At 36.3% G+C, this 18,082-nt stretch overlaps 1 protein-coding gene across 2 annotated transcripts in view; it reads left to right on the top strand.

Moving 5' to 3' along the window:
- The first annotated feature begins 422 nt into the window (after positions 1-422).
- RAB24 (RAB24, member RAS oncogene family) overlaps positions 423-18,082 on the top strand; it is a 73,783-nt gene continuing 56,123 nt past the window's right edge. Inside the window, exons 1-4 of one of the 2 annotated variants that reach the window (XM_053717057.1) lie at positions 423-576; positions 11,992-12,189; positions 14,924-14,992; positions 15,390-15,468. In XM_053717057.1, the coding sequence (XP_053573032.1) occupies positions 12,073-12,189; positions 14,924-14,992; positions 15,390-15,468 (265 nt within the window). In that variant the 5' untranslated portion in view covers positions 423-576; positions 11,992-12,072. The remainder of the gene's footprint in view (positions 577-11,991; positions 12,190-14,923; positions 14,993-15,389; positions 15,469-18,082) is intronic. The other variant, XM_053717058.1, reaches the window with a different exon arrangement.

The following is an 18,082-nucleotide window of genomic DNA, read 5'->3' as shown; positions in this document are numbered from 1 at the left end:
AATTTTATGTATACATTTTATTACACGCAGTAGCCATGTTTGTATGTAGATCTGGCTTGTACTGTACACTAACAGAAAATTAGCCAATTGAAGCTGGAATATGCGTGTCGTCTAATGACAGATTCACTTATTTCACATACAATTTTCCACGAAGCATGTAACACTGTAGGTGCCTGGTGCACCCACAAAGTCTTGTAGACATGGTTATTAACCGTAACAAGCTAAGCCATGTACTTACCGCCTCAGCTCCTCCAGTCCGCCATGAGTATGTTGCAGGTCATCACAACACTTCCGGGGCCTAGCCAATCGATTAGCCGATAAAAACAACTTCCGGTTTCACATTCTGAAACATTCCTTGATCACGTTATCGGAAAAGGTGCTTCATGAATCATTATTGCATGGGCGTGGTTAACAGGTCAGCGGGCGTGGTCTATGGTGTCTGCTGATCCTGGACACCAGGGAATTACAGGAAATGGGTGGAGTTTTCGCTGTGCAGTGACAGATCTTGAGGCCGCAACGCTGCTAAAGCTACGGAATGGGAACTGGCACTGAATGCGGAGACCAGCACATTCGGTGGTGAGTACCGGGCCCCAGTAAACAGGACGATTTCACCAACTGTGTCTATAAATTAAGGCACATTCTTGTAATCATATAAATAGCTTATTAAATGCGGTATATGTATAGGTATTACACAATTTTGTCTTACTAAAGTTTATAAATAATTAGAAATAGAGATCACATAAACACACAGATATGGAGTTTGTATTGTAGGAGAGATGAATGATATATACATTGTCTAGTGTTTTTTATGAGATGTCAGCATTCTGCACACTTAACAAATGTGCTAAAAAAGTGTATTTGCATTGTTTAAAGTGATAGAAAACGCTCACATTATTATTATTATTCTTATACTACTAAATAAAGCATGTTTAAAAAATGTGTGTGTAATGTATATATTATATATATGTGTGTGTATTTATGTATGTGTATATATATATATAAATATATATTATATATATATATACATACATTTATTTTGATTTATTTTACATAATTTTAACTCAAAGTTAAAGGGAACATGAAACCCAAAATTTCTTTTATTATTCTGATAGAGAATACAATTTTAAACAACTTTCCAATTTACTTCTTTTATTTAATTGCTTCCTTCTCTTGTTATTCTTTGCTGAAAGGTTTATCTTTGAAAGCTCAGAAGCAGCAAATAATCTAGGTTCTAGCTGCTGATTGGTGGATGTATATATATATATATTATATATATATATACCAATTGTCCTTGGCTCACACATGTGTTAAGTCAGAAACCACTAGTGCATTGCTGCTCATTTAACAAAGCGTACTAAGAGAACTAAGAAAAATAATTACTAGAGTACATTAGAAAGTTGTTTTAAAATTGCATGCTCTATCTGAATCATGAAAGGGAAAAATAAAATGGGTTTCATATCCCTTTAACTGGGACACATTCCATGACAGTCATGATTTGAATAATTCCTGTTACTGGAACCCACTAGCTCATGTTAATCATCAATAAAGATGCAGCAGCATCTAAAATTGTAGTTTAGCAAGTATGGTACTTTCTGTGGTATAACCTCTTATCTTTCTGACTGTTGAGCAGTGATTTGTAAAATGTGTTGTTTTTGGTACTTTTGACATTTATTTTAACAATGGGATTATTATTTTTATATGCACGTGAGCCGGATTCATTGATGTATAATAAAATTATAGAAAACAAAAATTGCATGACTTTTGACTTTCACAAATGTGTTTTTGGATTTTCAATATTCTTGTTGGCTCCAGTTTCAAACACATTTTTTTAGACTTTTGAAATAAGAGGTAAATTATGGGTTTAACTGAAAACGTTAAAAATTAAAGTGAATGTAAATTTTGATGCTAAAGTGCCTGGTTTTAAAGTTCGATTAAAATCAGGGGAACTTTAATTCATCAATTTACATTTCACTTGTGTTGTGAAAAAATACTTTTACTCTTGACAGTCGCTCCAGCTTCCTCCGCCCATTGCAAAGCCTCTTCCTGGGTCTAAAATGAGGAATCCGGCTTCCTCCAATCACGGTGTTGAATCAGACACCGATTCCCCCGGAGGGGAAGCTGTGATTGGAGGATGACCGATCCATTATTTCTGACGTCAGAAATTGGCTTGTGACGACCGCGGGGAAGCTGGAGCGGCTGCAAGATTAAAAGTTAAGCATTTTTTCACAACACGAGTGAAATGTACATTTTGATGAATTAAAGTGCCCCTGTTTTTAATCGAATTTTTAAAAAGCTGGGCACTTTAGCATCAAAATTTACATTCACTTTAAGAGAATTTGTGCTAAAAAAGTAATTTGGCATGTTTTCATCTTCAAAATCAATGTTAACACCCCTAGATGAGGACTGTACCCATTCCCCCCACGGTGCCTTCATATACCATTTGAGACTAGTTGTAGACTATTATATATTATACACAAATTTAAAACCGTTGTCTTTATTGGAAGTGGTTCTTGTTCTATAAAATAGTATTTATTGGACACGTTTCTCAAATGATATTGTTTAAAGGGACCTGAAACACAAAATTTTTCTTTCATCATTTAGGTAGAACATACAATTTTAAACAACCCTCCCAGTTTACTTCTTTTTTTAAATTTCTTTTATTCTCTTAGTATCATTTGTTGAAGGAGCAGCAATGCACTACTGGTTTCTAACTGAACACATGGGTGAGCCAATGACAATCGGTTTGTATATGCAGCCACCAATCAGCAGCTAGAACCTAGGTTATTTGCTGCTCCAGAGCTTACATAGATAAACCTTTCAGCAAAGGATAGCAAGAGAAGGAAGCAAGTTAAATAATAGTAGTAAATTGGAAAAGTTGTTTAAAACTGTATGCTCTGTCTACCCATGGATGTCTAATTATGACTTTACTGTCCCTTTTTAATATACAGTTAGATCCATGTGTATTTGTACAGTGACACAGGTTTCATAATTGTGACTTTGTATGCCATCACAATGGATTTGAAATTAAACTCCTCCAGGACCAGGAATTTTAGAGAAATACTTGCCCAAAGTACAGGAGAATTTTTAGCATTTTGCTATCGCTCCATTTAAACAGAAATAGAGCCTTGTTTTTTTTTTACCTATCAAAAAAAAAAAAAAAATAACATTTAAAAAATAATAATAATTAAAAAAATAAATATATATATATATATATATATATATATATATATATATATATATATATATGTATGTGTATATATATATATATATATATATATGTATGTGTATATATATATATATATGTATGTGTATATATATATATATATATGTATGTGAATATATATATATATATATTATATATATATATATATAAAAAAATGTATGTATATATATATAAATGTATGTATGTGTGTGTATATATATATATATTATATATATATATATATATATATATATATATATATATATATATATATATAATGGTACAGACCGCACTCCTGACTTTCTTCCAACATAGACAAGGGTGCAGCAAGAGGTGAGTACAGAAAATATGAGAAGCGCACTTCAATGGAATCTTTTTCAAATATCACTTTACTGTGAATATTTTCGGACCAATAGGTCCGTCCCTCAGACATACAAGTGTTACAAAGCAACTTGCCCTCCACCTTACTTGTAAAGTGCACCAAGGCGCCGGACTCCACGCTCACCCGGGTAGACACGCCCATCCTCTGACGTAATCATTCCGGGCAACATGAATCCGGACGTCTGTTAACAAAACAGAAATTTTCAAAACATAAAAATCTATTGTACAAACATGAATACAGGGTATAATCTGGTATCGACAATCAGAAAGGAACCTCAACTTAAAGCCATAGTGTTAATACTTCTTCTTGCCCCCCATTACGATATATCACGCCCAAGCGTGCGTTACCATAACAACTGAAATAAACAAAAACGGCAGATAGGACCGAGAAAATCTCGATAAAACCTTAAAGTGGCAGGGGAAGTAGAAATAAACATGGCAAAGTACAGTACAAGTAGAATAAATACCCTCATAAGATTACCTATAGTAGAAGCTGGTATACTACACCACTGCTGAACTCATAATTTATAATTGATAAAAGAAAGTTGATGTCATCTCATCTCACATATGGCATACTAAGCCAGGGGGGATATGGTAGGGGACCACGCAAAAAGTGAGACTATAATAAATAGTGACACAAATAGGGCTAAGGTACATAGAACTCTAGCTGAGGCATATAGGAAATCTGACTGGCTATATCCAGCAGACCTAGCCATATTAGAGTCAATGAATAGACTTCAAAAACAAATAAAACAAAAGTTGTCAATAATTGTGAAAGCAGAACAAAACTCAATATCACTGCCCATATAAAAGAGGAAAGAATAGAAAAAACAAAGAAAAACACGCCCTTATTTTACAAAAAAAAAGCATGTCCATGACCAGTCCAGATAAGTATTGAATCCTTTAGGGATTAGTGTCTCCAAAGTATAAATCCATCGGGCCCTCTTTTTGTAATAATATCTTATTGCGATCACCCCGTGATCAATAATCGTGTACTTTAGGTCAGTCACGCTATGTTGAGTTGTTGGAAGTGACGTGCCACTGGTTGGTCTGAGGAGCCCCTGTTGATCGCTGTCTGTATAGCGGATTGGTGATTAGCCATGCGAGTCCTGAGGTTGTAACAGGTCTTGCCCACGTTAAAAAAGGTCCACAAGTGCAGGGTAAAAAAAACACAGTGTATGTTGTAAATATTAGCCTGAATTTATGTTTATAAACTTTTCCTCTTATATGGATGAGAAAAAGGAGGATCCGGTAATAAGGCCCCCACAAGTGGTGCAACTAAAACAGCGGTAGACTACCGGTTTCTTAGTATCTAGCCAGGACGATCTCGTGTAGCAATGTTGAGTATCTGTCTGAATCAGAATGTTCCATAAGGACCTCGCTCTCTTGTAATCTATACGTGGTTGGCGGCATGTTCACCAGTGGTAGTGATGGATCTGAGCTGATGATATCCCAATTCTTGCATAGTGATGAGCCTATCCCCTCTTGTCACCAGTGTAGGTAGTCACAAAGGTCATTCTGTTTTCCATATCCTTTTTATTTCCAGTGTCTTGGGACTTCAAGAATGTTTTTCGTTATTTTAAAGCTTTGTTGGATAGTTTCTCTGTTTGAAGCGGCATTCCATCTCAGTCAGTTGGGTATCTCTGTTCTTCTCCGTATTATTTCTAAGAACCCTCTGCAACTGGGACTTGGGTTAATGCTTTTTTTGAGTGCCGGGAGATGACAACTAGTGAAGTGTAGCAAGGCATTGGGGTCAGTATCTTTTCATCTCTTTTGTATAATCGTACATCCAAGAAGTCAATTTGTGATTGATCATATTGCATTTTAATTTTTAATGCTTCATTAGTGGAGTTACAGTTCTATTAACCATCTTTCTAGATCCTGTTTAGTCCCTGTCCAGATGATAAACAAGTCATATATATACCTTCTGAAGAAACTAATCTCCTGTCTTTTGAACAGATCAGTACCAAATTCTTCAAAGATGAACATAAATAAATTTGCATAGGATGGGGCCACATTGGACCCCATCGCTGTTCCAGTTAGTTGTAGGTAGAATTGGTTTTTCGAATGAAAGTAATTGGTACTCAATCAGAATTCAAGAAGGTATAAAAGAATTTCGGGAGGTTGGTCCCACATAGGGGTATCTTGCAAGTTGTATCGCAATAGAATGAAGAACCTCAGAGTGGGGGATGACTGTATATAAACTTGTTACGTCAAGAGTGACTAATATGTCATCATCACTTATCCCATCAAGTACTCTTAAGGAGTTTAAAAGCATGGAAGAATCCCCTAAGAAAAGAGGGCATGTTCATAACCATGGGTTGCAGATAGAAGTCCACGAAAGTAGCTATGGGTTGTTGGATGGGCCCAATAGCAGAATCGATAGGTCTCCAGGAGGCTTGTCTAGCTGTTTATGTATCTTAGGCAGTGTATAAAACACTGGTGTCCTGGGATATGTGACAGTCAGGTAGGCAAGGGTATCTTTATCCATATAGCCTTGTTCAAATGTTGCCAAAAGATACTGATAAATCTTCTTCTTGAATCCAGAAGTGTGATCACAATGTAATTTCTTGCAGATGTCTGATCTGATAGCTGTGATAGAATTTCTGCCTTGTAATCCTTATAATTCATAAGTACTACCGCACCACCCTTGTCTGCTTCGCGTATAATAAAGGTTTTATCCTCAGGGTTTTCAGTGCATCCCATTATTAAAAGTATCCTTATCATGGATTTTCACTGATTCTTCCATCTCTTGTGGTTAGCCTTGTAAAAGTATTAATGCTCGAGTTTGTAGGAGCTAGGGACATAGATAGATTTCTTACAAAATTGTTTCTGGTCTTGGGTACTATTGCCAAATTTTTCTTTAAGCTGCAATTGTCTTTGGAATTTTTTTATATCAATAAATAGACCAGAGGGGTCCGTCTTACATGTAGGGATAAATGTAAGTCCCTTGTTTAGCACTTGTTTTTTCACAGTGCTAAGGGGATGGTTGCTCAAATTTACACAATGTCTTCTGATGTCATTTCTGTGGTATAGGTGGAGGTTTTTTCTTCATGCCCCCCTTGCCTTGAAATTGCTCTTTTCCTTGCGAGTAATTACACCTGAGGGGCTGTGTAATTTGGATATCTGTATTTGTTGCAAGTTTGAGGTTCCTTTCTGCTTGTTGATACCAGATTGTACCCTGTATTCATGTTTGTACAATAGATTTTTTATGTTTTGAAAATGTCTGTTTTGTTAACAGAATCCGGATTCACGTTGTTCGGGATGATGTCAGAGGATGGAAAATGTCTACCCAGGAGAGCGTGGAGCCCGGCGCCTTGGTGCACTTTATAAGTAAGGCAGAGGAGGGTAAGTTGCTTTGTAACACTTGTATGATATTTGAAAAATTCCATTGGAGTGCGCTTCATATATACATTATATACTATATATATATATATATATATATATATTATATATATATATATATATATATATATATATATATACAGGGAGTGCAGAATTATTAGGCAAATTAGTATTTTGACCACATCATCCTCTTTATGCATGTTGTCTTACTCCAAGCTGTATAGGCTCGAAAGCCTACTACCAATTAAGCATATTAGGTGATGTGCATCTCTGTAATGAGAAGAGGTGTGGTCTAATGACATCAACACCCTATATCAGGTGTGCATAATTATTAGGCAACTTCCTTTCCTTTGGCAAAATGGGTCAAAAGAAGGACTTGACAGGCTCAGAAGTCAAAAATAGTGAGATATCTTGCAGAGGGATGCAGCACTCTTAAAATTGCAAAGCTTCTGAAGCGTGATTATCGAACAATCAAGCGTTTCATTCAAATAGTCAACAGGGTCTCAAGAAGCGTGTGGTAAAACCAAGGCGCAAAATAACTGCCCATGAACTGAGAAAAGTCAAGCGTGCAGCTGCCAAGATGCCACTTGCCACCAGTTTGGCCATATTTCAGAGCTGCAACATCACTGGAGTGCCCAAAAGCACAAGGTGTGCAATACTCAGAGACATGGCAAGGTAAGAAAGGCTGAAAGACGACCACCACTTAACAAGACACACAAGCTGAAACGTCAAGACTGGGCCAAGAAATATCTCAAGACTGATTTTTCTAAGGTTTTATGGACTGATGAAATGAGAGTGAGTCTTGATGGGCCAGATGGATGGGCCCGTGGCTGGATTGGTAAAGGGCAGAGAGCTCCAGTCCGACTCAGACGCCAGCAAGGTGGAGGTGGAGTACTGGTTTGGGCTGGTATCATCAAAGATGAGCTTGTGGGGCCTTTTCGGTTGAGGATGGAGTCAAGCTCAACTCCAGTCCTACTGCCAGTTTCTGGAAGACACCTTCTTCAAGCAGTGGTACAGGAAGAAGTCTGCATCCTTCAAGAAAAACATGATTTTCATGCAGGACAATGCTCCATCACACGTGTCCAAGTACTCCACAGCGTGGCTGGCAAAGAAAGGGTATAAAAGAAGAAAATCTAATGACATGGCCTCCTTGTTCACCTGATCCGAACCCCATTGAGAACCTGTGGTCCATCATCAAATGTGAGATTTACAAGGAGGGAAAACAGTACACCTCTCTGAACAGTGTCTGGGAGGCTGTGGTTGCTGCTGCACGCAATGTTGATGGTGAACAGATCAAAACACTGACAGAATCCATGGATGGCAGGGCTTTTGAGTGTCCTTGCAAAGAAAGGTGGCTATATTGGTCACTGATTTGTTTTTGTTTTGTTTTTGAATGTCAGAAATGTATATTTGTGAATGTTGAGATGTTATATTGGTTTCACTGGTAAAAATAAATAATTGAAATGGGTATATATTTGTTTTTTTGTTAAGTTGCCTAATAATTATGCACAGTGATAGTCACCTGCACACACAGATATCCCCCTAAAATAGCTATAACTAAAAACAAACTAAAAACTACTTCCAAAACTATTCAGCTTTGATATTAATGAATTTTTTGGGTTCATTGAGAACATGGTTGTTGTTCAATAATAAAATTAATCCTCAAAAATGCAACTTACCTAATAATTCTGTGTGTATATATATATATATATATATATATATATATATATATATATATATATATATATATATATATATATATATATATATATATATATATATATATATATACTCTCTCTGGGATCCCCTTTGCTCAGAAATAGCAGCCATGCAATGCTTTTTGGCTAATAGCAACTGTGCACCACACTTCACAGTGGAGTGGTTAATCGGGTAGTTTGTAAGGTTAATTTTATCTGTAGTGTAAAGATTACCCTCCCTCACCCCCCACTGGTCACCACCATCTTAGGTACTTGGAGACAGTATGTAGTTTAGGTATACTATTCTGTATGCTCAGGTTTTGTTCTATGTATCTATCTTATCTATAGCTCAAACCAAATCCACCAAACTATACTTTAAGACGTAAGTGGCTAATCTAAATGAAGTAATTTTAGTGTATGAATATATGCTAGCAGCTATCACTGGAGTGAATAGGTTAACTAAATCTATGTGCTTATGTATGCTAGTGTATCAGTTTCAGTAGTTTCAGTCGCTGGTACTTTTATTATTATTATTATTATTATTATTCATTACTTTTTTCCATATGACTTAAAGTGAATGTACATTTTTATGCTAAAGTGCCCGGTTTTTAAAACTTTGATTAAAAACAGGGGCACTTTAATTCATCAAAATTTACATTTCACTCCTGTTGTGACAAAAAAATTAACTTTTAAACTTCACAGCAGCTCCAGCTTCCTCCAGTCTCACAAGCCATTTCTGATGTCAGAAATGATTGACAAGTCATCCTCCAATCACAGCTTCCCCCCCCCCCCCCCCCCCGGGGGATTCAGTGTCTGATTCACTGCTGTGATTGGAGGAAGCCGGATGCCTCGTTTTAGACCCAGGAAGAGGCTTTGAAACGGGTGGAGGAAGCTGGAGCTGCTGTGAAGATTAAAAGGTAAGTTTTTTTTTTTTTTTTTTTTTTTTTTTTTTTTTTTTTTTTTTTTTTTGGGAGTGAATGAAAATTTTGATGAATTAAAGTGCCCTGTTTTTAATCAAAGTTTTAAAAACCAGGCACGTTAGCATCAAAATTTACATTCACTTTAAACATTGATAAATGCATATTAAAAAAAATATATATTTAGATGATCAGAAATAGATACTAAGTGTTTTTAATTCTTAACTTTTAATATTGTTATTTCATATATGTGTATAACTAACATTGTTAAACACGTAAACAGAGGTGATTTGTAGGTAGTGTGGAGGCGGTCCCTAAGTTCAAGCCCCTAGTGTATAAAAAGCTACCGCTTACCTGCACACCTATTTTATTCCTATTATATATTTTTCTTCTTTCTCTTGCTATCTCTTTAAAAAAGGAGGAATGGAAGGTTAAGAGCCAGCCCATTTTTGGTTCAGCACCTTGGTAGAGCTTGCTTATTGGTTTGCTACATTTAGTAACCAAAGAGCTACCTAGGTGCTGAAATAAAAATGGGCTGGCTCTTAAGCTTACATTCTTGCTTGTTCAAATAAAAATAGCATAAGAATGAAGAAAAATTAATAATAGGAGGTAAATTAGAAAGTTGCTTAAAATTGCATGCTGTATCTGAATCATGAAAGAAAAAATGTGGGTTTAGTATCCCTTTAAGTACTGAGCTATAAGATAATGTTTTCAAAGATGTATCAACATACCAAGTTTGTAATTAAATAATAAACAATGATGGTCATACAGTGGGTATTAAAAAGAATCACCCCTCTTGAAAATAATCACATTTTGTTGCTTTGCAGCCTGAAATAAAGACAGACGCTGTTTTTGTTTATCCAGTTGTAATAACTCAGTGCAACGTATAACATCCAAGTGAAAGATATAACACCAACATGTCACCCCCAGGATCACCCCCTCTTAAAATTACTTGTAAACTCAATCAGGTGTAGCTAATCACCTTCTCAACGGCACATACAAATCCATTTGACCTTCAACTGTGATCAGCTGTGGGCATATTGATTACCTCAGCATGAAAAGAGCTTTTCTGGAGCATCTCAGTCCCTGGTAGTGCAACTGAAGCCAACAATCAACTATGGGTTGCAAGGCACTGTGAAAAAATATCTCCGGAATAAAGTTGTGGACAGGCACAAGTCAGGAGATGGATACAAGAATATATCAAAGGTTTTATCAATGCCTAGAAGCACAGTGAAGTATATTATTAAGAAGTGGAAGGTATTTGGTACAACGCAGACCCTCTCTGGATCAGGACGTCGCTCCAAACTGGATGAAAGAGCCAGGAGGAAACTGGTCAGAGAGGCTACCAAGAGGCCCACAGCAACTCTGAAGCAGTTGCAGAAATTTATGATAAAGAGTGGTCATTGTGTGCATGTGACAACAATATCACAAATTCTCCACAAATGTGGCTTGTATGGGAGGGTTTTTAAGAAAAAAGCCACTTCTCAAGACAGGCCACAATGCAGTCATGACTGAGCTATGCCATAACACACTTAGGAGATACTGAGGCCACATAGAAAAAAGTGTTGGCCTCAACACCAAACAATATGTCTGGAGGAAATCCAATACAGCTCACCATCCAAATAACACCATACCTACAGTAAAGCATAGAGGTGGTAATATCTTGTTATGGGGTGTTTCTCTGCAGCAGGCACTGGAGTACTTGTCAGGATAGAAGGAATAATGAATGGGGCAAAATACTGTCAAATTCTTGAGGAAAATCTGCTGCCCTCTGCCAGGAAGTTGTCAATGGGAAGAAGGGTTTACCTTTCAACGTGACATTGACCCAAAGCACACAGCAAAAATGACCACACAGTGGTTGAAGGAGAAAAAGGTGAATGTCCTTTCATGGCCGAGTCAGAGCCCAGATTAAAACCCCATTAAATATCTGTGGCATGACTTGAAGACTGCAGTTCACAAACGGTCAGCATCAAATGTAACAGAACTGGTGCAGATCTTCAAAGAAGAGTGGGCAAATATCCCAACAGACTAAAGGCTGTAATTAAAGCAAAATGGGGTTAAACAAAATACTAACACAAGGGGGTGATCCTTTTTCCTACTCAGTGATTCTGTTTTTGAATTGTCTTTATTTTTTTCTGACATGTTGGTGTTATATCTTTAACTTGGTTGTTATAAGTTGCACTGAGTAAATACAACTGGATAAACAAAAAATGTGTCTGTCTTTATTTCAGGCTGCAAAGCAACAAATGTGATTATTTTCACGGGGGGGGGGGGGATTCTTTTCAATACCCACCGTATCTCTTTCAATTGTATGCTATGTTGCATATTACTTATACATTATTCTGATGTGCCTGAGGATAAAATACTATAAAGATCTGTTGTCAATGAGCACATTTCTTCACACAGTCTTTACTCAGCTGGTCATTATCACTGGTTTGCTTTCTTGCAGATGACGACTGAGGTTGCTCACTGTCTTTTTGAATTACACCTACTGATCCAGTAGGAAGTATTGGGTGACAGGGCTGTCAACATGAGTGGACAACGTGTGGATGTCAAAGTGGTTATGTTGGGAAAGGAGTCTGTGGGAAAAACCAGCCTGGTAGAAAGATACGTTCACCACAGATTCCTTCAGGGACCTTATCAGAATGTGAGATTATTTCTTGGTTGTCATTTATGTTTGATAGACAACCTTACAAGCAGTTTGGTTTTAACATCCTAAGGAATTATGTTGATTCTTAGTTTAACAGGCACACACATTTATTTATACAACATAATATAAAATAGAAATCTGATTTATCACTGACTTAATCTATTCTTGGAGACAGGACATCACAGCTTTTGGAATTTTGATTATGGGTCATAGCATTTTTGTTTTAGTCTTCATGTATTTTTATACACATATGATTGTTTGGTTCATGAAATGTGTTTATGATTCCTACGTTTAATATAAATGAGTAAATTTTATGATTTGTTAGGTTTATTTTTTAATATAAGACCTTAGGATTAGGTTTTGTAGAATCAACATATATTGGTTTAAAGGAACATCAAATTCATGCAAATAGCCAATCAACACATTCTAGGCACCAGGGCCTGTGAATTTTAGAAAATGGGCACTGGTCTCTGGTAGAAATACCTTTTTGTTCTCCATCTTCTACACCCACTAGTAGTGCAGTGTAGTTTCAGTTAAACCAACATATCTGCATTAAAACATTGATTTTCAAATGCTTAAAACATTTGACTAGATAAACAAATATGGGAAATGACAATAAATTAAGTATTTTTTAATATGGGCATATGATAAAATTTAGACAAGAATACAGCAAAAAAACATCTTTATGACATCTGAGAGACAGATTTCATGGGTTTTGACCAGGATATAGCCGGTGAGCTAATTGAGTGCAGTATATGAATGTAGGTTGCCGAATCACTGGCTGTATTCTGCTACGGAGCTGCAACATATTGGGAATTTATAGCTGTGTGTTTTAGCACTTTGTTAAAGGGACTCTAAACCCACATTTTTTCTTTCATGATTCAGAGAGAGCATGTAATTTTAAGCAACATTCTAATTTACCCCATTCATTTTTCTTTGTTCCCTTTCTATCTTTATTTAAAAAGTAGGAATGTAAAGCTTATTTTTGGTTCAGAACCTGGGTCATGCTTGCTTATTGCTTTGCTAAATGTAGCCACCAATAAGCAAGTGCTATCCAGGGTGCTGAACCTAAAATGAGCTGTCTCCTAAGCTTTAAATTAATGTTTTTTAAATAAAGATAGCAAGAGAACAAAGAAAAAAAAATGATAGTAGGTGGTAAATTAGAAAGTTACTAAAAATTGCATGAATCATGAAAGAAAATATGTGGTTTTAGTATCCCTTTAAAGGGACACTAACCATTTTTTTCTTTCTTTCATGGTTCAGATAGAGCATGCAATTTTAAGCAACTTTCTAATTTGCTCCTATTATCAATTTTTCTTCATTCTCTTGCTATCTTTATTTGAAAAGCAAGAATGTAAGTTTAGAAGCAGGCCCATTTTTGGTTCACAACCTGAGTTGTCCTTGCTGATTGGACAGCACCAATAAACAAGAGCTGTCCAGGGTACTAAACCAAAAATTTGCTGGTTCCTTAGCTTAGTTGCCTTCTTTTTCAAATAAAGATAGCTAGAGAATGAAGAAAAATTGATAATAGGAGTAAATTAGAAAATTGCTTAAAATTGCATGCTCTATCTGAACCATGAAATATTTTTTTTTGGGATTAGTGTTCCTTTTAATACAGGAATCTTAATAATAATAAGCAACTTTCTAATTTACTCATATTAATTTTTCTTAATTTTCTTGCTATCTTTATTTGAAAAGCAAGAATGTAAGTTTAGAAGTCGGCCCATTTTTGGTGAACAAACTGGGTTGTCTTTGTTCACCAAAAATGGTGGATAAATTCACCCACCAATAAAAAAGTGCTGTCCTGGGTCTGAACCAAAAATTTGCTGGCTCCCTAGCTTAGATGCCTTCTTTTTCAAATAAAGATAGCAAGAGAATGAAGAAAAATAGATAATAGGAGTAAATTAGAAAGTTGCTTAAAATTGCATGCTCTATCTGAATCACAAAGAAAAAAAATTGTGTTTAGTATCTCTTTAAGGGTTAAACACAAGGGACACTTGCTAAAATGAAATGTAATTTTTTTGACACATTTTATTTTTTTATATTAGAAAGTTTGTTTAGAGGGATATTCTCTGATTTATTAGAGCAAGTGATTTTTTTGCGTTAGTGACCAAGATAACTATTTCCTGCAAAGGGGTTAATCATAAGTGCAGATTCCTGCTCTGAAGCTTCCTACAGGTGATTGGAGGGGTCACACAGTTGCTGTTCCTCATTAACTGACTCACTGTATTCTGCTCAGGAGCTGAAAGGCTTGCAGATCCCAAGCAGGACTTTACCTATGTGTTTGCCTCTTTGAGGGAAGTAAAAATGTAAGTTATCTTGTGTCATTAATGCAGAAATTACATGCGCTAACAAACTAGCATGCAATTTGTGGCAGTAGAGTGTTCCTTTTAATTAAACCCTTCTATTGTTAAAGGGACCATAATTACTTTGAGATTGGAATTCTGTGTAGTAACAACAACTGTGTATTATTTAGTTACCCCAGTAATTTAAGTCTGCACTGTCTAATGCAACTTGTTGTGCATGAAAAGTATCAAATGGTGTTTGCTTAGAGTTCTGTGTTCCTCTATTTTCCTCATTACGTAAAATACACAATTGAGACAATGGTTTGCGTGCTTGTCAGATTAGTCGGCATGGTCATTTGCTTTTGCATGTGTACTTGATCAGTAGTGAGCCACTTTCAGCCTCCGGTTTCCTCTTAGTGACACGATCACTAACTCTTTTATTTCAGACTATTGGAGCAGCATTTGTAGCTAAATCCATGTGTGTCAATGGACAAAATGTGACAATGGGAATATGGGTAAGTTAATATTTGTAAAGCAAGAAAAAGGAAATTACAGGGACATTCGAAACCTTGTTTTTGCATAAAAACTGTGTTTGTCCAACACTCCCTAGAGAGGCCAAAAAGCAAATCTGTAACCTTGTTTTTATTTCAGCGTGTTACAAATTGCCTGAGACGCTATTGATTTATAGCATTTTGAGGAAATCCAAGGTTACAGAATTCACTTTTTGGCCTTTATAGTGAGTATGGTACAAGGACAAAAGGTGCAAATGCAATAGGTGTTTAATGTCTTTTTAATAGACGTTATTGAACCAAGCCATGTGCAGAATAAACACTTTAAAAAATAAATATCTACTTTTTTCATAAAAATAAACATAAAACTAATTAAAATTGTCCCTCCTTGTGCTTTCCTTAGGATACTGCTGGATCTGAGCGTTATGAAGCAATGAGTCGCATATATTACAGAGGGGCCAAAGCTGCTGTTGTATGTTATGGTAAGGAGCAGATGCAATGCACTTATTAATTATCTTTATATAAAAATACTATAACAGGACATTAATCCCTAGGATATTGTTAACTGACCTCTGCAGAGGAGATAAGAAAACCAGTTTTTTTTTTTAAACCTATGTTCATGGCAGTTCTTATTACTTTACGAAACTTTACAGTCCACATTTCTTCAATTTTTAAACAATGGATATTTAAAAAAAATACATCTGCATATTAATCTCAGACTAATAATTGCTCTGAATTTATCATGTTTAGCATATATTTAGTGTTTACTGGCCCTTTTAATGTATGGTTGCTTTCAGTAATAAAGGCTAGTTAAAACACTAATTTGCTGATGATCATTATGTTGCCATATAAAGTGTTAAAAAAAAAAAAACACTTGTAGGGAAAGTCCTTGAGGAATTCTTTAAAAACGGGGCTGTCCCAGCAAATGAACAGATTATGGGGCCTAATTATCATTATGCGAGCGGACATGATACGATATTGCGGATCATGTCCGCTGCACAACGATAAATGCCGACAGCATACGCTCTTGGCATTTATCATTGCACAAGCAGTCCTTGTGAACTGCTGGTGCAACGCCGCCCCTGCAGATTTGCGGCCAATCGTATTTGATCGGGTTGATTTCTGGCGATGTCCGTCTGTCTGCTGCCTCAGAGCAGGCAGACAGACAGGTTATAGAGCAGCAGTCTTTAGACCGCTGCTTTATAAATTGTGTTTCCGGCAAGCCTGATAAATAGCCTTGACAAATAGGCCCCTATATCTTACTCTAGCATTATGAATAAATAGAACCTACAATCCCCAGTATTTTGCATTAGATGCAAACTAATAGGAACAGACTTATTGCATTGATTTTGGTGTTGCTCCAAGATTCTGAAGTTTCAAAATAAAGTAAATTTTTTTGTTGTTATAAAGTTCCTTAAAAATAAAACTTCTGTTCAAAGAGATGGGGGGTTTTTAATACTAAAAAATAAAATAAAAAAAATAACTAGAGCAGAAAATATCTATTTTGATTAATACAGCAATTCTATGTGGCAGGCAGTTCATTCTTAAAGGGACAGTCTACACTCTACCTATAAGTATTTTTACATATGCTTACATATCACACAAACATCCTTCACTGTGTCCCTCTTCTATAAGCTTTCAAGAAGTTGCCGAAAATGTAAACGATTTAAACTTTGTAACAGCCTAAAATGGCCGCTAAGCTCCGCCCACAACCTTGTGTGTAGTTGGCTATGTCCAGTGTCTTCCAATCATGATCGACTCGTAAATAAGTTTTAATACTCGCTCCTGTTGATGAACGCATGCGTAGTTGATAGATATGTGTTGCTGCCTAATCCTTCCCCAAATACTCTATGTTGTCATTTTATCCCTGTATTAGCTATGCAGTGTGTCTGCTCCACTAGCCGGATTACCACCTTTATTTCCTGTCTCTGCCGAAGTCTTGTATCCCCCCTGCTTCATTTGTCTGCCTTCGTGTCTTCTACTAAGGGCTAGATTCAAAGCTGAGGCGGACAGGGCCACACAAACACAATTTTGAGCTTGCGTGCAATCCTGCCCGCGCACAGCCAATCACGCGCGGCAGGAGCTGTCGGACTAGACCGCGGAGATTGAATTTCGCCACCTTAGAGGTGGTGAAGAGGTTAGGGAAGCGGCGTTCTGGTGACTGCTGCTTGTTAAATTACGGTGAGCAAGTTCTTATGAGAACTTGCAGCCGTAGGGCTTTCATAAATCGAGCCCTATCTCTCACACTTCCTCCTTCACATTTCTTGTTCCTTTCTATTCTTGGAGCTTCTGTATCTCCGTGGCAAAAAAGCACAAACCACGATTTAAAACAAAAACTGACAACATGTGAAAAAAAACAACAACTCCGTTTCTGAATTCCTTTAACCTAATAAGCTGCGCTGAACTCCTAACCTTCTCTGCTCCTATTTGTCGTCTTTGTTGTAAAAATGATCGTGTCTGCAACACAGAATCTCTGTCAGCTTAATCTCTACTTATTAAATGCTAAGTACTCACAACTTTTAGTTTTATAACCTTTATGTAATAGTTTTACACATTTCTAGACTATATGGTTTCTATAAAAACACTGTCTCTGCAGTATGACATTTTATTTATTTCTCTGCTACAGAGTTTATTAATGCAGTGGTTATAATAATGCTAACCACTGACACATTTTTTTTAAATATATATAAATACATATAATGTGTGTGTATATGTGTGTGTGTATATATATATATATATATATATATATAAACATAAACAAAAAATGCATTATTTGGAGACATATCCAAAAGCAATACATAGATTGGAAATAATAAAACAATGTGTCATTGGTTAACATTATAACTACTGCATTAATAAACCCTGTAGCAGAGAAATAAATAAATATGTCATGCTGCACAGACAGTGTTTTTTTTAGAAACCATTTAGTCTAGAAATGTGTAAAACTATTACAACTTTTAGTTTTAATACATATTACAACTAATTATTATGGGAAACAGAGAAGAGACAGAGGGTGAGACAGAGGAGGTAAACTGGGGGGAGAGAGAGGCAGAACGTGGAGAGAAAGACAGAGGAAGGGAGAGACATGGGGGACAC

Source organism: Bombina bombina, chromosome 6 (genome assembly GCF_027579735.1).
Source record: "Bombina bombina isolate aBomBom1 chromosome 6, aBomBom1.pri, whole genome shotgun sequence".
NCBI classification, from domain to species: domain Eukaryota; kingdom Metazoa; phylum Chordata; class Amphibia; order Anura; family Bombinatoridae; genus Bombina; species Bombina bombina.
The sequence above is the reverse complement of the archived record's forward strand: the minus strand, read 5'-3'. Positions and strand labels throughout refer to the sequence as shown.